This window comes from Centruroides vittatus, unplaced genomic scaffold (assembly GCF_030686945.1).
Source record: "Centruroides vittatus isolate TY-2023 unplaced genomic scaffold, ASM3068694v2 contig_1051, whole genome shotgun sequence".
In the NCBI taxonomy this organism is placed as follows: Eukaryota; Metazoa; Arthropoda; class Arachnida; order Scorpiones; family Buthidae; genus Centruroides; species Centruroides vittatus.
In genome coordinates, this window is record NW_027120680.1 from 1,063,989 (window position 1) to 1,091,978 (window position 27,990).

Here is a 27,990-nt window from a genome sequence, read left to right on the forward strand (position 1 = left end):
GTGTAGCGAGCTCGCCATCTATACGCCAATGGTTCGTGTACACTGCACTTCTCCATTATGCATCTCCGGTACACGTGACGTTGATTGGCGTGGTCTCCATGGCAACATACAGTCATCCCGTCCAATCGAAGGAGACGTACACCGCAGCAAATCAGCTCGGGTTACAAGGAGTGGCGGGTGTGACGTGTGGGACTGATGATACACAGTGACACCCTATCCGTATACACTGGTGACTGACTGTGCTCCGCCCAAAGTGTTTAAGCGCTAATGGTGTTGTAGAGTTTATGGCGCGCTCGTAAAAGCAGATCAGGAATCGCCTCACTTACCACAGAGCATGAGAGATCTGGACTAGCTAGTGCAGTATCAGAAGCAGAGCTGGCTACCTACACGTCTTCGCCTGATTGTCTGTGACCAAAGATACCCATTGTGTGTGGGGACCATGGCATTGGGACTCGGTCCCGCTACCGTAAGCATTCCCACTTACAATCCCATGTTCGTCTTGCCCACCCTGAATTTTACCGTTAACCAAGTGGCCGCCGTTTGTGAGACTTTAGAAGAAAGTGGTGACATCGAGAGGTTGGGTAGATTCCTATGGTCTCTACCGGTGGCACATCCGAACTGTGCAGAACTTAACAAGAACGAAAGCGTACTGCGTGCCAGAGCGTTGGTGGCATTCCACACCGGAAATTTTCGAGAACTTTATCACATTTTGGAAAACCACCGATTCACCAAGGCCTCGCATGCCAAGCTACAGGCCATGTGGTTAGAGGCCCACTATCAAGAGGCCGAAAAACTTAGAGGGAGGCCCCTGGGACCGGTGGACAAGTATAGGGTACGGAAGAAATATCCACTACCCAGAACCATTTGGGACGGAGAACAGAAGACTCATTGTTTTAAGGAGAGAACGAGGAGTTTGCTACGCGAATGGTATCTTCAGGACCCTTATCCAAACCCGACTAAAAAAAGAGAACTAGCTCAGGCCACTGGACTTACACCAACTCAAGTCGGTAACTGGTTTAAGAATAGAAGGCAACGGGACAGAGCGGCTGCTGCTAAAAATAGGTAAGGAAATAGAAATCTTTATCGATTTTTTAACACTTCTACACCTCAACATTAGCAATACTTAACGAGGATTATCTTAACTTCCTTCTCCATTTTTGTATACGCCATCGAATGGGCCAAACTGTACAAAGGTCAGTTTAACTTCTGAAACACGTCATACCCATTCTTTTTTTATTTTAAACTTTAAAGGCACAGTTTTTTAGAATTTAAAGCTTTGTTTCTACATGAGAAACGATTAAAACACAACTGGGAAATCACTTGTTGAGTAGAGACATGAAACGTGTTTCATTTAAAGTCAGACAATCGATTTTGCTTCTTTCTCCCTCATTCTAACCTCATGCAGTTGGATGATTCATGGTTTTTAGCTTCAGAATAAAGCCATAACGTTCGAAAGTTTAACATCATCTGTGGTTATTTATCATCTATACCTATTTAAGAGATAATAAAGCACGTATTAAACTATCGCAGATGATACAAATGAACCGTGTAAGTTTACAGCCGCAAAATACCCAAGAGTAGACAAAACTTCCTAGAATACTCCTGTTTCTATTATATGCTTAAAGGTATCCTGCAGTTTCTACACAATACTAATTGATTAGAACCTTCTAAACTAATTAAAGATAATGTGTTAAACTAATTCAAACCCTTTAAAGTGGAAACAGATTATGGAACAAAGTAGTTATCTAAAATCAGTTGAAACGTTTAAAATTCCTCAGGGGGAAAAAATCGAAGTTTTGGCCCATTCTTAACGACAAAACACCAGTTTTTTAATGAGAATTTTTAGGACAAATACATAATTTCGAAGGCCTAAATTTATATACGTAGAAGCGACCTTTAGGCCTTGTTTATAGGCCTTAAAAAGGCCCGAAAACGATCGAATTTTTAACGTTATGTAGCGCAAAAGTTAATATAACTTTGGCATATTTGTTGACCTTTCCCATTTTTCTTTGAGTATTTTCGTCGTTGAAACATTGTAAACATTTCCTAAAGGTACACAATAAATTCATTAAAGTAGCTTTTATTAAACGTTGTAAATCAAACTAATTATTTCGAATTTTCTTGATTGATAATTAAATTAAGAAGAGAGCTTTCACCATTAATTTATTCTGAAAATCCCATTTAAATTAATATATTCGATTTCAATTCTAGTTTTGCTAGTCAAATAGTTAAATTCTGTATAAATCTAAGAAGGAGAAATTAATAAATAAATTCCCTTTAACTCGATTTCTACTTACGACTGACCTTTCTGAGCATCTAAATGGCCTAAAATAGGCACAAAACGTGGCCTGAAATAACTCAAAAACTTGTTTCTCTGTATTTGCATCGTTTAAGAATAGAATATAGACTTAATATAACGCCATAAAACCTTATTTGTCACGCAATTTCGGGGGTTAGACGCCATTATTATCAGTAGCGCTATGAGTAGGCCTTGTAAATTGTAGAATATAAGTCGTATAACCTGTCAAACTCTTATAAAAACGAACCTTTTTAAGAAATAAAACCTTTCTACATTCATTTTCCCTACTTGGAATAGGGAAAAAATCTCTTTTTTGGTACTTTAGAAGCCATTGATTGTATAAGATTTTATTGCAACAATAGGCCTGGGTGATGTGGAATCGTTTCGATTTTTCCCTTCTAACAGAGCACGGAAGATACTGCAGGCATAAATTTAATAAAGAAGGCAATCTGTTATGGTTCCCTACACAAGACCTTAGAGTTATCTTCAATATATTTTTTTTTAATCTACAAGCTGACAAACTAGCAAATTTATCAACCTTTAAACCATTATAAATTAATAAAAAAAATTAACGCCAAATTAAGCATTAAAATGCCTTTAAAAAATCGGCCATCTTTTGAAGCAACCATCGCGCGCGATCACCAATCAAATTCCACACAAGCGCTGACGTATTACGGAAGTTCGAAATGCGATTGGTCATGGCTCGAAATTGTCCAACGGAAAGACGGTGCGGACAGTTCGAGTACATTTTATCCTTTTTACTAAAGAAAAAATAAATAAATAATTTGAATATTTGAAAAATTACGTCACTATTTAACATCCATAATCGAATTTATTTACGACAACGTTAATATCAGCCAATATGTATGGGATTTACATAATTATTTCCGCTGCCCATTAGTGTAGGTTACATATATATGGGGTTTATATCTAGCTTTTGTCTACATCCAAGGATCGAAAAACGATCGCTATCGTCGTTCCGCACGCACGCGTCACGCAAGCATCACGCTGTACTTTACCCTCTCTCACCTGAGGTCAGAAGTCACTCGTGTTCAGGGGGTTATGAAAGTGGCTAACTTTCCCATGTAATGTCCTTTTATTCTTTCGGTGATAACGTTGCGTGCACAGGACCATACTCGGCACAGTCCACTGATCATCACCCCTCTTTGCTGAAACTTTCGAGTTTTACAACAACATTTCGCCCTTACACTTCCAAAATTTACTCAATTTTCTAAAAATCTAATTCAATTATGACATTAAGAAGGCGTGTTTTATCATCTAAACACGTGAAAGAAACTCACTTAAGGGCTGGAATAATATCAAATTTGAAAAGTTTACACGAGTTCTATCCATAGATTTAGTGCCATTTTAGAAGGTTTAGAGAATAAGAAATTTACTAAATTTTCTATAAGTCTAATTGTTTTACTGTTTATACATATAAAAAAAGTCAAATTAAAAGCTCAAATAACCTATAATTTACCAATATATAATTAGAAATTGTGTTTTTTTTTTAAAGGGATTAATACTTTTTGAAGTTCTGAAACGTTCTTCAATTGTTAAAAAGTAATTTAAGTCTTTAAAAAACCACAAAATTTCCTGAATTTTCGTCATAAAACTCCTCACTTATGTATAAAAAATATATAATAATTATCTTATTAATATATAAGATATTTTTAGAAATATATTCGAATTAAAATTGTATACAACTTACTGAAAATGGCATTCAGAATCAAAGTATTCGACTAATAAAAGGAGTCGAAGTATACAATTTATAGAAAATTTTTTAGAAAAATAGTTTAAAAGAATTATAAGAGAATTTTTCTATTAATTTTTTAGAATAAAAGGACAAAAAAGACTTATTTATACACTGTAATTTGGATAGTTTATCGAAAGCCTATCAATATACTAGCAAAGAAGAACTATATACATTTAGAGCCTTTTTTTAAAGGAAAAATATCACAAAAAAACTATTTTAAAATTAATTTAAAGACATTTTAATGACTTTTTTAGAATAAACGATTAATAAGGCGTGTGTTTATAGTGAGATTCTTCGAAGGCCTATGGATACGAACTCAAAAATCTCACCTAATTTATTGGAAAATTGTATAATTTAAAAAAAAAAACAATTCTTTAATAATTTTCTATAAGACTCTTAGGATAAATGACAAATAATTTATTATTATTTTTTTGAGATTTTTAGACTTTAGGCTACTTTAAAGGCCTACCAAATAAAACCATTTGTAAAGGCTTTTAGAGCGATCCTTAAGCAATTATCGAAAAAATTTCTAAGAATTTACATCAATTTTGAAAGGAAAAATTATATAATTTCTTAGAAATAGCTTTCCACACACTTTTTTTTTAGAATAAACCCCCCAAAACATAATTGTTAGAGAGAATCTTGGATGGTTTATCGGAAGCTTATCATTTACACTTTAAAAAACTCTAGATTTACACTTTTGTATTAAAAAAATAAATAAATATAATTATTTAGAGGGACAATAAAAGGGATTTTAGTGTATTTTACTACAGTTTTATTGGAATAAATATGATTTTTAGAGCGATTCTTAAACAGTTTTAACAAAGGTCTATCAATGCAGGCAGCTACAGAGGAAGCCTCGCCTATATATTTATAACTGTTTTTCTAAATAAGAAAAAAGCTTCATTTTTTACATTTTTTTCGTATTTTTAGATGTGTTCTCTTACATAATATAATGCTCGACCGTGATTTATTTTTATGCTGTTTTGTTATTCAACTGGGGGATGAATTTTACTTAAATTAGCTAAATTTATCTTTTGAAATCTCTTCGAATTTTTACTGTTGAAAAAGTAAAAAATAAAATAAAATAATACATCTCATGATGCTTTTCATCTCTGTTTAGATTTGATCTTAAATTTAGCTTATTTGCTTTTTTTAAAAGTTAAAAAAAAAATGCCATTTCTCTAAAGATCCAACTCATCACTCATACTTAATTCAAAGTTAAAGAATTTTACTTAAAATTTATTTTTATTATTATTTTTTCTTCTTTCTTATTTTAGAAAAAAAAAATGTAGAGTTTTTACTCGAAATTTAAATTATCCTTTAATCATTTTTATATATTTAAATGATGTAAAATGGGTTCGAACTGTATCGAAATTGGAAGCTGTTTAATCGATTGGAGTGTCATTTATAACACTTTTAACGGCGAAATCTTAAATTTGCTACCGTTTAAACGTTAAAATTTTAACCAAATAATAAATTTAACACCCGTATAGGAGTATTTATCCTGTTATAAACGATATAAAGAAATCTAAATTGAATTTTTAAGCTTAAGAGGGATGATTTTTACCGATCGGAACGGAGGAAAAATAATAGAATATTTAATCAAATTGGAATTAAAAACACAAATTTAAGCCAAAATAAAGGGAAGAAATTAATTTTGGATTTTTAGAAACGATCTAAAAAGACTAAAAACTTTAAGCATTTGAGTAGGAAGAGCAAAGAGCAAAGAGCAGAGAGAGCAAAAAGGAGAAGGAGCAGAGAGAGAAAACGATTAACTTTTGGCAAGAATGAAACTTCGATCAGTTTTGTGATTGATGTTGGATTGTAGTTTTTTCTTTTTTCTTGATTTGGCTGTCATTCTGAGGTAAATAAACGACTTTTTGGACAGACTAGATCTGTGTCCAAAGAAAACAATCTGAATCTTACCATTACTGTTCTATGAATACAAAAGTGATAAATCAAACTTCTCCCTTGTATATGATGAAAATATAAAAAATTGTTCTCTTCCTCTTTAAGTAGGGAGAAGATATTGAAAGTTAAGAAACAGAAAAAAGTATAAGGATGACCATAAATATGATTTTTTCCCCCCTCCCTCTATTTTTCTTCTACTTTCTATACGATCTTTCTGTAACTAATCTGATTACAATAATTTCTTCTAGAATTTATTTCACTCAAAAAAATACTTCAAAATTTATAGATTTTGTAGTTTTAATCAACCCCTTTCCACTGTAAAATGCGTAGTATTTTTTTTTATATTTAGTGTTGCCGGAGGGAGGGAGGAAGAGTGAGTGAGAGGGAAGGAGTTTGTGATTTTCTGCTCTCAATAAACGGAAACTTAGTAGCGTAAAAGTTTAAAAATAGTCGTATAATGTTATTAAATCGTCAAAAAAAGGACACTTCCCGCTTCCAAACTAGAAAAACAACACTTCAAATTTGTGTTCTGTCAGCGGATTCAAGTTGCCGAGTTAGAAGACATTCTACGTAACTTCTATGGAAAGTGTGGGTCATTTTACGATTAATATACCGAAAATTAATCTAAATTTAACACTCTGGATATAAGTTTAGATTGTATACTAGTTCTAGAAGTAAAAATATTAACATTTATGGCTTAACAGTACGAGGATTTAAGTTTAGAACACATAAATATGTAGTTTATATACTCTACAACCTCATCTAAGCTGGAAAACACCGACAAATCTGTATGTTAAACCAGATGAGTATAGTTTAACACTTAACTTCAACGTGTGTGAATTCAAATCGAACACTAGATTAGTAAATCACACAACAATTACGACTCTAGTTTAACAATAGACCTTTATAACTAAACAATACAATAGTTTAAAGTGTCTGGCCACGAAAAATAACGAATTTACCACCACAAAAGCTAGAATGTGTACTAAAATCTGCTGTTCCGTTACTTAATATATCATTTTTTTTAGATGTTCATCTATCATCTACCCGCATTCGAAACAATGGCAATTAGTGTTTAGTTAAAATTCTCGTTGACCTTAATAAGCTAACGCATTAATAATTAAAGGAATGTAGGCAAAGGGGGTAGGAAACGTGAAGAGGATCCACGTGCCTATATTTGGTATCCATTAACTTAAATGGTTCAAATAAAATAAATCTGGAAGATGTAGTGTCCATCGATCGCATCAATTGAAGCCATTATAACAGATGGGGTGACAGCCATTCCGGTCCAGCAGGTTAGGCCGTCGTACCGTTGCTATTTAAAGTGAGTTCATGGCCGGATGTGCGCATCGTGACAATCACCGTGACACTAACAGCTTCGTCAGTTTATTTTCGGTAGGTTCACGTGCGTGTGGACCACAAAAATCACGTTGCACCTACTAAACACGTGGACATCTGTAGTTAGAACAATGCGTTAATTATAGAGCTAAACCCGGTTGTAGGGTGGTGAGAAATCAAAACTATTATTAAGACTATTATACAGAAGGGCCTCTTTGTCAGATGATATAGAATAGAGGGCCTCGTGCTTCCAGGAAGATTTTTAAAGGATTTAAGAGCGTTGAGTCCTGCTACGAGGGCCTTTCGCGAGATTAAAAAAAATGGAACTTTGTTAAGGAGAAAGCTGCTTATAGAAAGGATTTTTTAAAGGAGTTTGAGTGCTATTTGTTCATTACAAAAAAGGAATTGTGTACTTTGTGTGAAAGACACAGATCCTTAATTAAACTTATGTATTCATACGGGGACTTCGTGAGAAGATACAAAATCGGGTCTCGTATGGTATAAGGGGTGCTTCCAGGAAGAATTTCAAAAGGGAATAAGTCCTATCTGTGCAACGATTAGTGTAAAAAAGAAATAAACTCTATAGAAAGAAATGAAGTGATCCAAATAACCGTTTTAAAAGATGGTTTCACAAAGGGAGTTAGAAGCGTAGATGAGGCGATAGAAACGCAAGATTAGGAATTAACGACGAATTTATTTATTTTATTTGTATAGATTGAATGGATTTTCCATTTGTTTCGTGTGCAGTTGACAAATTATTTGGTGCATAGAATAAGGAGATTCTAGTATCACGCAACATTTTGCAGTTTGCACGCGATATTCGCTCATCTCTGACGTTGGCTTCTTCACTCCACTTTAAATTAAAATTCTTTTTTATTTATTTACTTTTTTACATCCCTCCTATTGTTGTAATTATGAATACTGTAAATATTTTATGCTAAATAACAAAGCCAATTTTGATTTAATAATTAAATTGTTTATAACGTTTGATTGTTTGTTCCGACCTTGGAGTGAATAAAATTCGATTTTGAACTTTTATAAATTGCATTGATCAGGGGATAAATCGTTATTTTTCTTCGATTCTTGTCCCTTTTAATATATACTAAGGCCTAAATTTATTTGAAAATTTACAGCTTCAGAACTTTGAGACGAACTTCAGACTGGTAGCATCTTTCGACAGGACTAATTTAACGAGTTTAAGGCCTCATAATTTATTTAAAATTTAAAATAAGAGGCTTAATTAATACGTAAATAAGAAGAAAATAGAGTTTAATTTACAATTTTACACGATTTAGCTGTAAAAATCCACATTTATTGCGCTAAAACTTAGCGTATTGCGTGAAGTACCCCCCTTTGCAGCCTTCAGATAAGAGGCCAAATTCATAGATTTTCAGTTAGTTTTTTCGTTTAAAAATATCTTAGTATTTTATTCTCTGACAGGATGTGTGGTATATCCGTATTAGGTTACCTCATTTTGCAGAATTCGTGTTTTAGAAGATGTTGTAGCCTTCTTATTTATACGCATTATTATAGAAGATAGGAGTATCTTATGCTAACAAAAAGTATTGATATCCTTAATTGGGATATCATAAGACTTATAGGAATAGAAAATAGGGAATCTGGCTTACAATAACTTATATCTACACCGGAAGATAGAATTACATCAAGCAATTTAGAAAAAAATACGCGTACCAGATTCTATAATAATTACTCAATTTTGATAATTTAAACGATATTTTTCCTTATTTGAATTATCATAATTGGCTAATTAAACAGGCGAATAATTAAATAAAATAGCAAATTTTTACACGCATAATTATCAGAATTTTGGACGAAAAAGGGGAGATTTTTGTAACAGATAATTAGACATTGTGCAAAGTAATTGGTTACTTCCAGCAGAGCCCAATTATAGTTATGTATAGTGATTAGATGTATAGAAGTAGGGCGAATCTATGAAGAATTCGACACCGCAAATACCTAGATTATGCTCCAACCACCCCCATCCAGAAAGCGTATATTGTTTGTTAACTGGAAAAAATGGTTGGAGGTTGGAACGAATAAATTGTCCATTATTAATTTTGCGATTTTTGGCGAGGGCACATGTGACTCGACCTATTGAAGTCGAGAGCTAATGTGTTCTGGATAATGCCAACATGGGTTGGAGGACTTGTAATCATGGTAGCGACCCAGCAGATGTCTGTCAAGTAGGACAAACAATGGGTAGGAGTGAAAGAAGACTGATACATGCAGGAGGGTGAAAGGAGAGGGGATAGGGAATGACTTGTGAAATGTCAATAGCTGTCCTTCCCTAACGTTTTCGGGGGTAAGACCCATCTTTTTTGAAGCTTCCTCCTGACAACTTTCTAGTAGAATGACAGTCAAGTACCGGAGGTGTACTTTAGAGAATCGCTTCTGTTGACAGAACAGGAGCAAGTTGCAGGAATTCAGACAGGTGAAGGCGAGTGGGATAGTTCAATTAGGTATTTTTTTAAAAGAATTTTCCAACATTCGAGTAGGCCGAAGTCGAGTTGCCCACAAGAATGCCGCACCTTTATCATTTACATATTAATGTCTGGAAACGGGGAGGAGAACCGCTCCTTGTAAGCAGGAAACGAGGATAATGCCTAACTTAGCGGGCTATTTTCGATATTTATCAACCCCATGCCGAGTGTTAGACATAATCTTCGAATAACCTTAAGGTTATACTCGGTACATTTCCAATTAGGGTCAACTTCATCAACACGGAAGGTTGATTAGAGACCCTACTTAACTTCAAACCAATCTGTGAGCTCTTAGAAGTGAGCAGAGACTATTGTTGTGTGGTTGAACAGAGAAGCACAAACAATGGCTCGACGGGAGCTTGCAGCTTATCTCCATTTGGTTGTGGTGTCTAGAGCACTCCACCTCTGCTGTCTTGCGGTCACACATCTGTCAAATCAGCTAGATGCTCCCGCTCCATACGTTGACATGAATAAACATGCTGGGGGTAAAGTATCGAAGGCCGGAGGGTGGCAATGTCTGCCATGTGAATAGCTATTTATATCGGATACTCTACACCCTAATCCTCGTGTAAGATTAACGTCATATCCGCCGTGGTGTTCCGGATGAGGTAATTCGATTCCACATTTATTACGCGTTTTTGTAAGATAATAGAAGCTGCTAATTGCTTGAATATTCTCTTCGTTAACCCCTCTTTCTTGTTGCAAATTCGATCGATGGAAGCAAAATGTAGCCTTTCTGCAACGTATGAGCCCCTCTATCAATCCGTTAATCAAACATTTAAGATCAAGTGTGACTCAGTGCAGCAAACGAGAACACGGTAATTAATTGCAGTTTTTCCTTCACACATATGTGACTAGGCTGAAACTATTTTAAACACGCGAGAAACTAGGCTCGTAATTTTGATAAATACTTAAGATATCGCTTTCTATACCTATCAGTTACTAAATTGTCTCGATTATTCCTTACTTTCTAACAATACCCCTCGTATAAAAGCTAGGAATGGCAAAGTATAAGTGACTTTAATCCTCCTAGCAATGCATTCACACCCTTATCACAACAGCTTAATGGTAACCATCTACTAAATCTGGTGGGACCTTGAAAGAGGATTTGTTATAATAAAGGTACAGGGTTCGATCAGACAAGTTGGTTTTATCAACAAGAATGTAAAAGTGTTCTAGTGTGATTTATGTATTAATCATGTTTTTGAACTCGTTCCACTCGATTTTCCAAGGAAAGAAACGTCTCTGTACTGACAAATATATTGGTGATGACTCATCAAACGTATTCTTATTTAAGAAGTAAACAATAATAAATAAATAAAGGTTAAAGTTTTAGATAAGGAAGACCCAAATTGAAGGACTAATTCTATATCCATTAAGTATTCTTCGTTTGTAATCACGGGGAGACGATTGTAATTGAAGAATAGACGAAGATAAAGCTGGGAGTTGGACCTTTTATTCAGATTCTGGTAGAATTGGGTGCGTGATAGAGACGTTTGTCCCTTAACAATTGAATTTTCACGCATTTTCTCTGCTGTTAAAGGTAGAAAATGCATGTAAATCCGTGACTACACTGCAATAATACGTTTTGCTTATCTGCACCGCATTTTTACGATGCCTAACGTGATCGTTAGTTGGGATGATGGGTGATAAAAGTGTTCTAAAAAGTGCAAATTCTAGAATTTTAAACTGAAATAAAAATTGGAATGATTCTTAAACCGATCATCATCATCATATTCCCTCAAATCAGCGCGAAATTTTAACAAGGGGGTGTTTTTTAAGCATAAATCAGGAAGTTAACGTCTTATTTAGACCATTCATTATAGTCTACACTGAAAGACGATGGTTATTCATGCATTCTTAACCATCTATAAATTGAACTGTCTGTCTGAAAGGAACCATTCCAACCTCGTCACATGATCAAGATTTATGAAGGTTACGCTCTTCTCAGCAGACCCGAAAAATGCCTATACAATGTAGAGAAAGGCTATAATTTGCAAATTTTTTTAAGGCTAGCAGCACGAATCTAACTACACAAAAGGCTCGAAAGGAATATTTTGAAACTGTTAACAGCGCGCGGCACCCCGATATGACCTCCAGGTAAGGGTGACGATGCGAGAAAGTGAAGGCCCTCCTTTAAGAAAAAATGGCTACTGCGGACTTTTTAAAGTCATTTTTAGTGGTAAGGCTCAACCATGCACCTCAGGCTATTAATGATAATTATAATAATTAGTCGTAGATAAGCGTTCGTTAGTTATTATCCTGTGAGGTGTGGAGGAAGGAACGGAGGGGGACGAAACGAGTTATCTATATTTGTTTAATTTGTACGAGTGCTGGAGAGCGTGAAGTCAGAAAAATGACTTCTTTTTTTAAAAAAAAACGTATAAACAGTTGATTGATGACGAAATAATATACAACTACACTAAATTACCCTATCAGAAATGATCTTACAAAAAAGAAGAGGGCATATTTCAACCTCTCCTAACAAGAATTTGGTGTTGCAAGTACACTTTTAGCAAGTGTTATAACGTACGACAAACGGTAAGATAGCATAAGCGCTTTTTCTCAGAAGATTGGTAAGGAAAACAAGGGAGAGAACAAGAGTTTCTTTTTTAAAAAGTTAAAAAAAAGACACAAGTAGCCAAGCAGTAACTACTCAATAAAGGCAACTAACGAGCAAATCAGTGTTGCCTTCTATAACCTAAATTCACGAAAATAAATCGATGAAAATATAAAAATAACAATAAATAAAAATATAAGTTAGTTAACAATAGAATACACGCCATTAAATCTCGAGAGAATGGTATTAATTAAATTTCCACTCCTGAAAGGGGGTACAAATCAATAATAGTAATAAAAAAAAATGTAGTAAATAATGTGGGTGGCAAAACAAAGTGTATACAGTGTTCTGCATTGTATGTGTGTGTGTGTGTGTGTGTGTTTAAATAAGTCACGGTGCCAATTTTATAGGCGTTGTAACAGGACATAAAACTGTAAACACTTCAACCCCGGTGTGTTTAATTTACGATGTGCACGGTGTCGTCAGAACCTGTAATTTGTAGAGTGAAAGGGGGAGAGAACAGAGAGAGAGAGAGAAGAAGCGAACATGTTTCCGAAATGGCTGCTCTTCGTTTTTAATTACGTCGTTTATAATTAATTCACGAATGTGTTCGCCTGCCTACTTAATATATTAGGTCGGATATGCGTGACTGTGCACTCTCTATGGGATGTCCCTGTTAATTTGTCACACTTACTGCTGTTGCTAAATGCTGTTGAAGCGCTTAACGTTTTCCATGTTGTTTACCTCGTTTACACACTATTTTGTTACGTCTTCCCACCTTTACAAGCTCCGTGTTTCTTCTTCTCGTCCCCCCTAAAACAATTTCACTTTTTCCGTATATTAACTTTAAAAATATACCTTAATACTGTAGTAGCACCCGTAGATAATGCTGTAGGAGCATAGAAGTCTTTAATACTCTAACAATGGCCTACATATAATAATATAGCAGCATACCTGTGTAGTAACTAAATTTATAGCAACAGAACAATATAAATATCTTGTATTTAAAACTATAGAAGCATTTTGATTTATTTAGAGCCATTACTACAACAGCATACTCTTGTGTAGTATAATAAGAGTATTATGTTTAACCTGTACTTAATACTGTAGTAGCATCGCATAAATTTACATACAGCAATAGAACAATAGTTATTACGGCAACAATATGCACTTGTGTGGGATAATAATACAAATATTCAACACTAAATACTGTAGTAGTGTTATAACAAGCACTTAATACTATAACAGCATAGCATAGATGCTAACAGAACAATAATTGTTACTATAAAAGCATATACTTGCGTAGAATTACAGGAATATTTAACAATTTGTATAACTCTAGTAGCATTATATATATAGCCTATAGTTAATACTATAGTAGCATTTGTTTATTGCACGATTAGGATTCTTATCGTTTAAGGTAATGAAGCGTAAAGCCTATTTTGTTTTATGATTTCTAAATGGGAGATTTTCAAATAGTGATTAATGGAAAACAATATTTTTAAAGATCTATAATTGATTTTTCCCCATGAAATTTTCCCTAATGATGCACGTGACTTCGATAATTATCATCAAAATCTTGAAGATGATAATTTTTTAAGCTAGTAAACGACATCCTCCACTAAATACATAAGTGTGTGGGGGGTTAATTTGTAGGAATATAAACAGATTATTAAAATTCTTTCTGTTTAAAGAGGGGAGGAGAGAAATTAGACAATTACTCCTTTTATTAGTAGGGAAAAATCCCTACACTTCTAGAGCAAACGACTCGATTCGTATAAATCTGTGCAATGTGCACTGTATTATTATTCTAAACCAGTATATGCTGTTAAGAGTGATAAATATTGTTGTGTTGCTACGTGTAAATCTCCGCTGTGTCACTACAGTATTGTCTAGGCTATATATTATACTGCTAGAGTATACGGTGTTGACGTTTGTATTATTTATCTCTTGAAGAACCCTTCAGGAGCCTAACAATTTAGAGTTATTTTACGTCATGTGGGGCTCACCATCGTTCCAATTTAGCCATTAACCAGTGTTGAAAGTGTTTTAGAAAATCGTATTCCCCACTACGTTAATGAAGAGGCAAATGTGTAGGTGTAAGCAGTTTATAAATAGCAACCTTAGGGACAGCTTAAGTTGGCTTGCTGACAAATAACAGTCAACAAGTGGCTAGAGATGGCGATATCGTCATTTCCTGTAACGTGATAGGGAATTGTTCGTTCAGCTTCCTCTTTCTGTTTTGTTCTGCTTTCGTCTACCCCTTATTCGTGGCGTGTCACGCACTATGAGGTCTCTCTATCGCCTTTTATACCTATTGTTTATAGAATGGGACCTTGAATGCTTCGTTTACACGTGCTTTACTTTGATAACTCATTACAGAACACCCCCTTTAATGGAAATTATCAGTTTAATAAATCCGTCTCTGACGCCCTACACGTATTTTTTTTATGCAAAGAACACTGGAAAATTTCATTTTTACACGTTCTTACACACATAAACGTGATTTACGCCCCGTACAAGGGTGTAGGAGACTACAACTTGTAGCACGCTTCTGCATACAAGAGAGTGATTTTAAGTCATTACAGCCTAATAAATTTGGCTAAAATAAGAGAATATTGACTTATTAATTGGTTATAAATTTTAAAAAATCTCTATAAAAGTACCGTCAAAGGATTATGTAGACTCGATCGAGTGCACAACTTTTACATCATGCTATTGTTAGAAAAAGTTGAAGTGGCGTAACCAGTTTGTTAAAGATTACATCTGAGTAAGATTAAAGACTTTATTATGTTCCTCTAAGGCCTAAAATAATATTTTAAAACCATCTTCTACGTTTTTTAAAGTGTCATTTAATGAAATTCTTCGATGTTTCGACGTTGGAATTTTCTCCTTCTTTTTTTAAGTAAATTTCTCTGTAGACTATCCGCACCGTCGGGCCTTTTCTTTTTTTAATGCTCTTGAATAGCCAGTGTTAGGCAGCTGTAGGGCCTTTTAATGATGTCGTGATTGCGTAATCTCCTTTAACAATTGTGAAATTTGTCGTCTGTGACCTGAATGACCTTCGAGAGAATCTTATTAAGATTATTTTTCTGATCTTTATCGCATCAACATTATAAAAAAAAAGTACTGTTTTGAAATGACTTTTATAGCTTTTTAATGTTGCTATTTTATTTTTTAGTAATTTATCTGTTGTAAAAATGAAATTTTGTTTATTTTTAACGTTTTTATCAATCGATTTTTGATAGTTTTTAATACTATTTTAAGCTTAATAACCTTTAAAAAACACTCTTATATGTCAGAGTCTACTAAATCCTGCACGGGGTTAACTTTTAAAAAATTCATTTTAACTAATTAATTACTCATTTTTATAGAAAAAGCAACGATAAGGAATTGGTTCCACCGTTTTTTGGCTCCGAAAAACATAAAAATTCCACCAAAAAAAGCGAATTTCTAGGCGAAGCGAGAGCAAAACCGAAGAAGAAATCCCATTGTAGAGTAGCAATTTCAATGCTCTTAATTCAAAAAAACCCAAACCCTCGACTTCTAAAAACATTAAAAAGATAAATTTCTTAGATTTTCCAACAAAATTTCCACTTTTAAATTAAGTTTTCGAGTTAAAAAAGCGAGAAAAACGAGAGTCAAAGTGGAGGTCATAGCGTGTCGCATACACAAAACAGAAAGGATATCAAAGAGGGCCGCTCCTCGAATTTTTTTGAATCTTGTACAAAGTAACATTAGTGGGTTGTTTGTTTTGATATAGACGTATCCAACACAAATTCAGACTTCCATTCATCCGTCTGACTCCATTCACGCGACTTCAAGTGGTACCTTCCGGCTGTACAGAATCGTAGACATATAAGGACCCTTTTCTTAACTGAATGACCCTCCCACGTAAATTTTACCATAAGGGGATGAAATACCATTTTAAATAGTAAAAATGTAAGGCGATCTTCTGGTATTTAATTACTCTACACTAAACGGAATTCTTCGATACTTTAAGAGCGGCGAATTCTCTATAAAGTCGAGTCAAATTTTGACTTTCTAGAGTGGATCGTTGGGGTGGTGACATGAATGAACCGCTTATAACTCCAATTTTTTATCGATTTTACGTGTTTCTATGGGGTAAAACGAATCAAAACCGCCGTTTCTTCGCTTACAACCCGATTTAAAACCACCCGAAATCCGTAGTTGCTTAGGATTTTAAGTTCTCACTCACCTTACCAAAGGGGTGAAGTATGAGAATTGTAGTTATTTTTAAGCGTTGCGGGGCCAAAACAGCGTGTAAATTGGCTTAAATTTTAAACTTTATAAACTTTCCTAACTCCATTTGTATCTGTTATCTTACTGAGAGGTGCTGAAAACATTTTTTGGGGTGTAGACTTTCACCTTTAAGTACTTAATAACTAACGAAGATACGTTAATTTTAACATAATAAAATGATTAATGTGTTGTCTACTGGCTATACAATAACATGATATTAAGATTTACGTAGGCCTATTTGTATGAACACGAAAAATACCTTACTTAATAAGTGTTATACAGCCTACTGTATAAGGGCCTCTAAAAACCTATTTATCTGTTAGTTAAACACCGGCCTAAACCCATTCTTTAATATAAATAGATAAACCCATGACATTTAAGTATAAATAAGGTAATTTTTATGAAATTTAATGCAAACGATTTATAATTTTATCCCTATTTTGAGAGAAATTGCATCTTTAGCGCATCACCTAAAGTGAAGTTCGTAGTTTTAAAGAGTTTAAACACTAATCAAATATTGTAAAAAAAAGGCAAAAAATTAAATGAAATTAAAGAAAATCGAATTAATTTTAAGATAATTTCTACACACTTCTCAGAAAATACGGTTTGATCTCCGCATCTCTGGATCCAAATCAAGGATGCTGGATGCAAGCGATGCACGATTTTCATGTTTTTAAAGGATTTGTAGATAGAAAAATATATTTTCTTTATTATCTACAACCGAACAGGATCTAAAATTTGATTACTTTTGATAATAAATGTTTATTTTTTCTATAGAAAAATAATATTAAAAAAGGGAAAGAAGGAGTGGAGTAGGAAAAATAAAAATTACATGGAAGACAAATGCAGTTAACCGTTTGAAAAATTTTATTATATTGATATCAAAGTTAGGAAATTGTAGAGAAAAAAGGTAAAGTTTTTCGACGTTTCCCCTTTTATCAATATATATAAAACTCGTAAGAGGGGGAGGGATATATAAGTTATTGCTTTCTTGATGTCCGGATTACTGTTGGGACGTGCGTGACCTAGTCTCATATAGCATGGGATGTTGGCTCCACATGTGCAAGGTAACAGTCGACAGTTCGAGTAAAGAAAGATTTATGTAGAGTAGCAAGACCGCAAATGAGTCGAAAGCTTTAAAATAGGGTGGAAAACTGAGCCTCATAAACACGTCACAACATCCCCATTCTTAAATGTAGTTTATCACTTTAGACATCGTTCAATTTTTAACCTCATACACCAGCTTAAACTCGCTTTCTATCGACGTGTTAAGGTAGGAAAGACGTCAATTTCTAGTGTTTTTTTACATGATTTATATAGTTTTAAAGGTGAATTTCTTCGGGATTTTACCTCTTCGTCTCGTGGATACACACGATAAATTAAAGATGTGTGCGCGGAAAGACGGGAGGGATGGTGAACGTAAGTGAGAAAACATAAGAAATTTATAGAATTTTTACTACAATTGACCGTTTGTTGCCTAATTCCTATCGATTTATGACGTTTTCAACGCGTATCTAACAGAATCCAAGCATTTCCTACCCCATTTTCCTGTGTTAAAATTCGATTCCGTACCATACAAACTGGAATCCCCTAAGGTAGAGCAATACGGAAAAGCCTAGAACACTTAAAATGACCTTAGGGAAGAGGAACACAACACTATTGCACAAGAAGAGATGGAAATTTTAAGCATTACCAAAAGACAAACAAGTCCCTTTTTTTTTGTTTATGTTTAACTACGTTTGGTGGAAGAGAAAACGATGGTAAGAATCGATCATTGCACACATCAGAAGTCGAAAACTGCGGGAGGTCGAAGGAAGGACGTATACAATTCCATGGCTCCATGTCGATATCTATACAGTGAGGCAAACTTCACCATCTGCAAGCTTGTGGGAACCTGAAGAAGTGTGCTCCAGTTGACTGCGCTTCGCATAACAAGCCTTGTCTTCTATTTACCAACAGCGGGTTGTCCAGACATCCGGCCCTTAGCAGATATTCTGCTGCAAATCGCTCACCCTATTTCTCTCGTATCGTGTTACCCTGCGGTACGAGATAGGTAGATCCAATGGTTGAACTCTCCTTTTTTCCTCTATACCTTAACTAGTTTAACACAGCGTAACCGTATTCGCTCTCATTGTCATAGCAAATCTTCTTCTTCTTCTTATTTTCCTCAAATTTTACCTTTTCTGCATCCATTACATTTGTTTGTTGCAATTTTTGCAGCTTCCAGTTCTCCGATAACTTATTATTATTCTTGCTACGTAAACTTGATTTCATTTTATAATCTCCCCTCTAATTCCTCATTCTTATGAGGAACTTTGGCTTGAATTTATCAAAAAAATATTCATATTTTTAAATTTTTGCATAGGATTTTTTTTTCATCTTGAGTGCTTCTGGAGGAGATTGCTGATTTAGATGCAGTACTTAACCGATATTAACGCGAATTATAACGGAATTTTGATTATTTTTGAGATTTTTCGCATCTCAACCGAGTTTTCCTCATCTTACACATTTTCTATATTTAAATTTATGGCTGAAATTTAAATTTTTAGTGACGAATTTCGCACGTTTTGCCATTTACGTAAGCAGACTTTCGCATATTTTTCGACTTAGTGATCAGGAATTTTTGCACATTTCCCAATTTTCCTCGTATTTACAGACTTGTAAACAATACTCTCGACATTTTTAGAGATTCCTATAACAATTTTTAATAGAAAAAAATATATAAATCTATAGAAAAATGGAGAGTGATCCAAATCGATATTATGATTCTGTACCTCTTTTTTTTGCTGTTTTTCTTTAACAAAAAAATAGTCTCAAAAAAGAACCAAGAGGGTTGAAAAACTCATTAATCAGATAAAAATTTGTGTAAACATCCCATCGATTTTTCAAGAGGTAGAGAGGAAAAGAATCCAGTTAGACTAATGAAGTGTGACATCTCGTGTTTGACCGAAAGGACTTTCCTTCTGTGGCATAATTACACTCTTTTTCCATCTACAAAATGACTTTTTTTAATATCTAGATGCGGTTAAGTGATTGATATGAAAGGCAACTCTGCTAATTGCTTTGTTTTGTCACTTACAAATAGTCCGCGGACACCTTCTTTCCATTGTTTAAAACCTTACTGTTTAACAATAGAAAACACCCCCTTCAACCACTCTTAATTAAAAATTAATTTAAGTTCTGACTTCTTCATACTTGAAAGGCTCAACATCTGGATAAAAATAACACTTTAAAGACTTCACTCCGTCTTCTAACTAAATTGAAACGTAACCCCTCAACTCGAGACAATGCTTTAAGTGATTCAAAATGCGCCTCCAGGCTCGTCTCTATCTTTAATCTGAACTCTATGGTAACTCTTCTTACCTGGTTTCTCTCGTATCCGGCTTCAGGTGGGTGTTTTTTGTACATGGTTTCAAGGTTAAATCCAGCTTAAGTTTGGTGTTCCAGAACCGAGAAGAGTTTGACGTATATACGAATAAAACCAGTGATATCAGATTGATCCTGAAACGTTAGATCAATTTTCTGAGCTTCAGACTCACAATTGAGACTTGAAATATAAGGCCAATTTGCTGATTTCATTCCGAATACGTAGCCAATTCGCTGATCACCATTAAGAAATAATGCTAATTTAATTCTAAAGAAAATTTGCCTAATCTTTACATTAACATTCCTGGTTCAACCCCCAAGCAATTCTAATCTACTCAAGCGCAAATTTCATCTTAAAACTGATCATACACACTTGACTTTTTTCAAATTAAACACTCAAAAGATCAAATTTAGTTATTAAATTTACAAAAATTTGCAGAATTAATTAACATTATCCAACCACAATAGCTTTCGTTTAAGAGAAATCACACCCTTAATTAACCTCAATTAATTAAAACTCTGGCAGAAAAATTTCGAATATATAAAAATTAAAGTCCTTTTTTTAAATAGAAACTTTATTTAAATAATCTAACTTTAGTAGAATTCCTTTATATATAAATTAAGTTTGGAAGGTTTTAGTTTTATATAAAATTAAGTGGAAAAGGTAAGTAAACAGAGAAGAGAGAGAAGAGAGAAAATGTCTCCCTTTTCCTAAAATTTCTCAAGAGATTTAAAGGGTAGCAGAAGCCATTTTTTTTTATTCTAGATCAAAATTATTTTTGAAAATTAAATCGAAACTGTTTTTTCTATCCTCCCATCTTCAGTTTAATTTTCTATACACAAGAAGCGAATCTCCCCCTCCCTGTTCTTTCTCTATTAAAGACCTACTCGTAGAATTACACGAATTTTATTAATTGGGAATCAAATATATGTAGATTTTTCTATAATATTCTATATTAGGGTAAGCCGTCTATTCTGAAGGATTTAGTGTAGAATATCCTTTTGTAATTTACCGTATTTAGCGGTCTTTCTTTTAGGTAACTCGCAGCTAAAATCGGTGTATAACCCGCACTTCTTTGTCTTTTTCACACAGATAACCGACGGGTAATAGGCACGGAAATATATTACTTATAGTAAGATTTAAGCAATTAAAATCTTAATTTACCTATCTGATAGCCCTTCTCTGTATGGTTGAAAGCTTAAACATTGTAAAATAGATTCCTGTTAATGATGTAAACGGCAGTAACTAAGGAATTTCTCGATAAAAGACGGTTTATTCTTCGTTCTTGCGTTATATAATCGTCGTATAAACTTCATATTCTTATTTAAAACGAGTTTATCGCCTAATTCTTTGATGGATTCACCAAAATAAGTGCTTAGATTTAATTTAGGCATGTAAAAGTGACAAGATGGAAGAACGTTTCCTTATTTTAGACATTCGGGAACTTTTAATTCGAATTTAAATATATTATAAAATCCATTATTCTAATTATAAAACACAATTTTCCATCCAAAAATCGCTCAAAAGTGTAATTTTGTTTTTTTTTATACGCCAAAATGACTAAAACCCCGATTAAGATGCGATTTCTGATCGCCGTTTCCCCAATTTCCTCAACGAAATCCTACCTAAAATGTACTAGAATATTAAAAAAAGGAGTAAGGTGAGATAGAAAAAACCTCCATCCACTTGTTGACAGATAAGTATGATGATAAATTAACTTACTCCGATTGTTAAAACGGGCGTGATCTCACTGTCCATATACAAGATGCAAATTTAAAAGAAGAAGAAGGGGGGTTGAAAAAAGGTAATTTGACCATCCAGTAACTCGATTCTTCTAAAAGATCGACATTCTTACCTTTCTTTAAACCCCAACTAGCCTATAGAGATCACATTTCTCCTTTATCCTAGAAATAATGAGGCTGAAGTAACGATCGTTTAATGAATGCTATTTTAAAAAATCGCAGCATCCATTTTCTACTACACAACTTAATAAGGCTATAAAATAAGTTAATTTTTTTCTTTTTTTTTACTTTACTTAAAGAAGGAAGCGTTGATCATCATCATCATCATCGTCGTCGTCTTTTTTTCGTCTCCTTTAACAATTTTCTATAAGGGAATTGTTTGTGTCAGGTTAAGGACCACTCTGACAGACGTGTGGAGAGATGGCCTGTTGATGAATTGACCTATCCCATGTGGTGTCGACCCTCTCAGCCTGATTTCCAAATGAGGCCACTTAATATAGACTTGTCTTAATTTTTGAAACTGCACAGAAGCGTTGGTTAGAACTTAATGAATACTTTTGTCACGTATACGTGTAGGTGTGTTTTTCTGATTTGTAACACAAGAGATTCTCTTCATCTTTCTTCCTCTCCAGCTGCCATTTTTTTTTTCTTTTGCCTTTAAACTTATTAAAACTGCACTTCTTTCTGCTTAAATTTAATTACTTTTTAAAATATTTCACGCCCTATACGTCACCACAATTATCGTCTCCCGTTAAATTAACGTCGCAAATGAAAATTTTAACAGTCCTACCCCGGATAATTCTTTAAATGTTAAGATATACAACCACTATGCTAAGATATATAAGGGTATCTTTGAATATATCACCTTGACAGTAACCTGAGATTCATACTGTAAGTGCCAGCTAACTGGTTTAAAGAGGACATCACCCTAACACTTCTATAAGCATACTAATGCGAATAAACTAGATTTAACCAGTGACGAGTTAAGAAATTATTGATCTAGTATCAATTATTTTATGATAATTACGTACGACGACACGAAAGCTCGCTCTTCACTCGACGAAAAAAATAATTTACCCCTTAAATAAACTCAAAATCTTTCGATTTTCTGCAGTTTATTTCATCACTAAACCTTGCTTTCAGTGTTTGCTCTTCACAAACTCTGTATCTTCACGTTATTTTCTGTAACTTTCTACAGACTTTCTGGTATATATGGAGTGGGGAGAGTGGTTCAAAACTTGTCACAGCACAATAATAACTGTATCAGGAATGAAATTTTCGATTTTACATCCTTCTACTATGCTAAATTTAGGTCAAGAGGCATTAAAAAAAACACTGTACATCCGCAGACAAGTCGACATTTTCGTAGCACCGACCGGATAGAGCCCCCCTTTTTTATATATTACCTTTACTACACTCAATTTAAGCTTGATCATCCGAATGTTCTATGCTTAATTATAAGGTTTGTTTCCTTTAGATAGCGATCTAAATTTTCCAATTTGGATGTGAACTTGGACTTCTACACCTCTTAGGCCAACAGCACTTGAATTCCTCACTAGAAAAACACTAAATTTCAAGCTTTTATCACCATTTAAAATCATAGTTTAAAAGATTTAAAGATTCCTATCTTGAAAATCATTGTTTTTAAATTATTCAACATGGAAGGAATATTGTATCTACAGGTATTTTATTATAGTAAATTTCGTCAATCATGTTGTCATTGCTATCAAATATGGCGGAACAAACGAGACTACAATCAGTTATAAGGTCAATACTAAAAATACTTGCTAGATATATATCTATTATATTTAAATTGTTTATAGTTGATTAACCAATTTCATATATCAAGTTATTCACTTATCCAAGGCTATATATGTCCATACGTTTCGTGTAATAAATATAAAATTCCTCATCCTATTTTCGTGAAAATTTATACATAAATTCTATAGATTATAAGGAATTTTCTCTGTAATTTTCATTAGTGTAGCTCCATTGTTTCGGCTCCTGTAACGCGAAAACCTGTATTAACTTCCTTAACAAATTAATGGGAATGGTGAGAAAGGGGTTTAAAATTCTTACTTTATTTAATAATTTGAGAATTTTAAGGGTAATTACACTGTTTTTGATACATTTTCATTAATGTAACACTTATACTTGGTTTATACAGTTTCTAACAGAGGTTATATTACGTAGAGACACATGAAACGTTGTTACTGAATATAAATTAAAAACTTAATTATATTTATTCAATTTTCTTGAAAACTTATACATCGATTCTTTAGATAATAAGGTAGTTTTTACTTTATTTTCATGAATATACCTCCAATATTTTTGGCTCTGTAACGCATCAAATTATGCTGACCTCTATAGTAAATTTATGAAAGGGGGTGAGAATTCTCAATTTTTCATCTTGTGTGAACATTTATATAGAATTTAAATTAAAATAGAGTATCTTTAATACATTTTCAAACAGTTTAACATCCACATTGAGCTGATACAGCTTGAAATTTAGGCGACAGATAGGTTGAGAGGTATACGTTTCAAGTTTCATGAAAATTTATTGAAATATTCTGTGGATAATAGGAGAATTTCTGTGTAATTTTCATGAATATATCTCCTATATTTTGGCATCTGTAAAGCAACAACTTGTACTGCCCTTCAATAAATTAATAGAGAAGGAAGAAAATGGGATAAATATTGTTCAATTTCTTTTATTTATTTGAATGTATATTCACATAATTTGAATAATTTAAAGATAATTAGAGTGTTTTAATACATTTTCATCAATTTATCTCCCACGTTTGAACTGGGAGCTTCAAATTTACATTAACAGATAAGTTAATTTGATATGAGGATACACGACACATTTGTAAATTTAGAATAAAACTTATTTGCATTGATAATTGGTTTAAATTTAATCAAAAGTTTAATTGTAATTAAGTAATTTTCATGAAAATTTGTAGAAAAAATTCCTAACTATACAGAGTTTTCGTGTTTTTGGAGCATTTTCATGATTTAATTCCTATCTTAGATAGCTCAAATCATTAACAAATAGCTCAGATTGATAGGAAAATATAGTAATGGTTCCTAATTACAATTAATTTAAACTAAATTACGTTCAGTTAACTTTCATGAAAATTTACACACACAAACTATAGACAATCAGCGTATTTTTGAACCCATTTTTATTAACATAACTCCCATATTTACTTCTATATAACGTAACAAATTGGCACCGATAAGAAAGTTACAAATAAAGGTTCCTCAATAAATTTAGATGTAACCTAAATTACAACCATCCGATTTTCACGAAAATTTGCGTGAACAAACTACAGAAAATCAGCATATTTCCCAATATAAATTGGTCGACATAACTCCCATATTTACCTCGATATAGCGTAATAAACCCACACATGTCAACCAATAGAGAAGTTTCCTACTAAACACACACACACACACCCTTCGAAAAATTAATTAATTAATAACAATAGTTGCACATTGTTCCACATTAGGGAAACAATGTTAAACACGCAGTTTATTACATTATCAAAGATTAGATAAGGGAGGAAAACGTTTAAATTATCTTCATTCTCTTAAACTTCTAGCAATTACATAAGAGTGGGGTGAGTTAGAAAACGTGTTTTAAATAGTTAAAACACCGAGTGTATTAAGTTTATTTTATGTTTATACCCTTGTAAATGTTACAGTATCAAATGATGAGACTTATCGAGCCAAATTATTGTAAGAGGGGAGAAAAAAAATGGAAGAGGAGGAGGAAGAGAGATCAGAAATGAGTTACTGAAATAATTAAATTGTAAGAATGCATCTTAACGATTTAATTATCTTTCTGTTCACCTCTTCCATTTTATTATCCAGATAGCCTCTAGCTAATTTCACCCCTTCTATATATATATATATATATATATATTTAACTTTTATTCTTCTTTATGGCATCACTCAGAAATCATTTTCATTATTTTTACTTTTAAATTATTTTTCTGAGCTTTTTACTTATTTCAATTAAGTTAAATTATTTTCAAAATGGATTCCTTCTTCTTCTTCTTCCTCTCTTCTTCATTTTTTTCTTCTTCTTATTTTGAAAATTGAATTTGTTTAATGTAAGATAATTTAATTTCTTCGAGAGATAATTATTATTTTATCAGATAATACTCTTTAATTGAAGTTAATTTTGATTTTTCTAATTTTTACTTTGATTGTGTTTTAATGAAATTTTTGAATTTTTCCTTCCCCCTTCTTTATTTATTTATCTTTTTTTTTATTTATGTTCGAATTTAGATGGGTCTAACCGAATTTTGCTTACATTCTGGCTGATCCTAACTTGATCTTGCTTAAATTTTGTTGATTCCAATTGAATTTTTCCCAAATTTTATTGGCTGTAAACGAAATATTGAGTGAATTTTTCAAAATTTTGGCTAATTTTAACTCGATTTTATCCAAACTCTAGCTAATCTAAACTTTGAACTTTCTAAATTAAGCTCGAGTTATAATTTAGCATTCTAACATAAGCTTAATTAAAACTTTGAACATGATTTAACATCAATTATATCCCAAATAACACTATTAATTATAATTAAGCATAAATCTGTTGAAATTTTCATAAAAAGTACACTTAACAGTCCATATTTTCGAAGAACACCTCATAGAACAGCGCATTAACTTCATCCCGCCGAACTTAATCACTTTATAAAGGATTCAAATTAAATGAAATCTATTTAAATTTCAGAATTCTACAACAACAGATGCAACAGCAGCACCTAAAACAGCAGTCGACAAGCGGAGGAAGCGGAAGTCACAGTACCAGAGCCAGTAGCACGAGCAGCAGCGGTGGAAGTGGCAACGTGACTTCGGACCACCACCAATTAGTAGGACGGAGGGTACCAGTGGAGGAGAACGACAACACCAACGGAAGTTTCGGTAGTTACGGAGACAGCAGTGCTGCACCCAGTAGTCCTGCAGCAGTATCGACGACATCCGAGTCCAGTCGCAGCCCCTCGCCTCGACCACACCACAGTCAACAACAACAGTGATAGAACAGTGGACCCTTATTTATAAATAGCCTGCAACACAGATCGGCCGTTGCAACAGCGGCACGTGCATCTGTGTGTACTATATATATAGTTATATATATATACACTATATATAAAACACTTCCTCAAGGGACTGTTAAGTTTGTTTGTTCGTTCGTCTCATGTAACGTACGTTGCACAGAGGGTTTCGGAGCCATTTTGTACGCCTACTCACCAAAATTTTCCACCTGTACCGAGGTAGATAACCCCCCTCTACCTTTTTAGCAGGAGTTAGCTCGCCTCTTCAATAGAATCAATGGGCTAAGCTCATTCCAAGTAGGCCTTTAAACAACGCTGCAACCTTTAAAAGTAGAACAGGGTATATCAGTTTTTTGTATTGTTTATTTTTTTTGTGTGTCTCCACTTTAAGGACTGTCATTCTGTGTTTTGAAGGCCTCACGAGGTGTCTGCGAATCACTTTTAAGCGATCGTGCCCGGCCGAATTGGACGTGACGGCTGCTAAAATTAAAAGGGCCCCCACTTCGTGCACCATTTCTTAATCACTTTACGCCCTCGTAACAGCACATATAATGTATAAGGCCCGGTTTGTAAGGCTGTGGCACGATCCTAAATTTGTTTTCTCATCAGTTATAACTAGTCAAAAACTCTCGAGAGGGGGAGTCATTTAAGAATTTATTTAGATTCTACTATATTTAACATTTTTTTTAGTTTTTACATTATAAAACTATAATTAACAGCCTTCTAATCATCTACAACGTGCATATTAAGGCTTGTACAGCGGGAACTGATAAGCCTGGAGCCTTTTAATTTATCGAATTTTTATTTAAATTATATTAGGCCTCATATATTATTAAAAAAAAGAAAAAAAATCATGCAAATTCCCTACTTAGTGAAAGGAAACAAATCACTATAACCATGGTTAATTTCTTTGTATATAGTTTCAAAACCCAAAGCACGTTGCAGCGTACCGTAAATTCTGGTTTATAAATATTATAAATAGTCAATTATACATTTATTTGTAAGCCTCATAAAGAAAATAAAATCGTGCCGAGACTTCTGTGCACTCAACAAAACTTTTTTCAAGAGGTCTGTATGTCATTAGCACCAGACTATTTACTTTCTTGTTCAAAATGCTTCTATGAATAAAATCCATGTACAGAAAATAAATATGTTTCCTTTTCTTTATGTTTCTTTCTTATACA

The 27,990-nt window shown here is 33.5% G+C and overlaps 1 protein-coding gene across 1 annotated transcript; it reads left to right on the top strand.

The window, feature by feature from the left end:
- On the top strand, nucleotides 1-27,961 carry LOC136971556 (homeobox protein SIX6-like). The gene is made up of 2 exons (XM_067266017.1): nucleotides 1-1,062; nucleotides 26,485-27,961. The coding sequence occupies exons 1-2, from the start codon at nucleotides 440-442 to the stop codon at nucleotides 26,786-26,788; spliced, it is 927 nt and encodes a 308-aa protein (XP_067122118.1). The 5' UTR covers nucleotides 1-439; the 3' UTR covers nucleotides 26,789-27,961.
- Nucleotides 27,962-27,990: the final 29 nt, after the last annotated feature.

Coding starts and splice junctions, on each gene's coding strand:
- LOC136971556 (XM_067266017.1), top strand. CDS start 440: ATGGCATTGGGACTCGGTCCCGCTACCGTAAGCATTCCCACTTACAAT. Junction 1,063..26,484: donor GCGGCTGCTGCTAAAAATAG/GTAAGGAAATAG, acceptor TTTAAATTTCAG/AATTCTACAACAACAGATGC.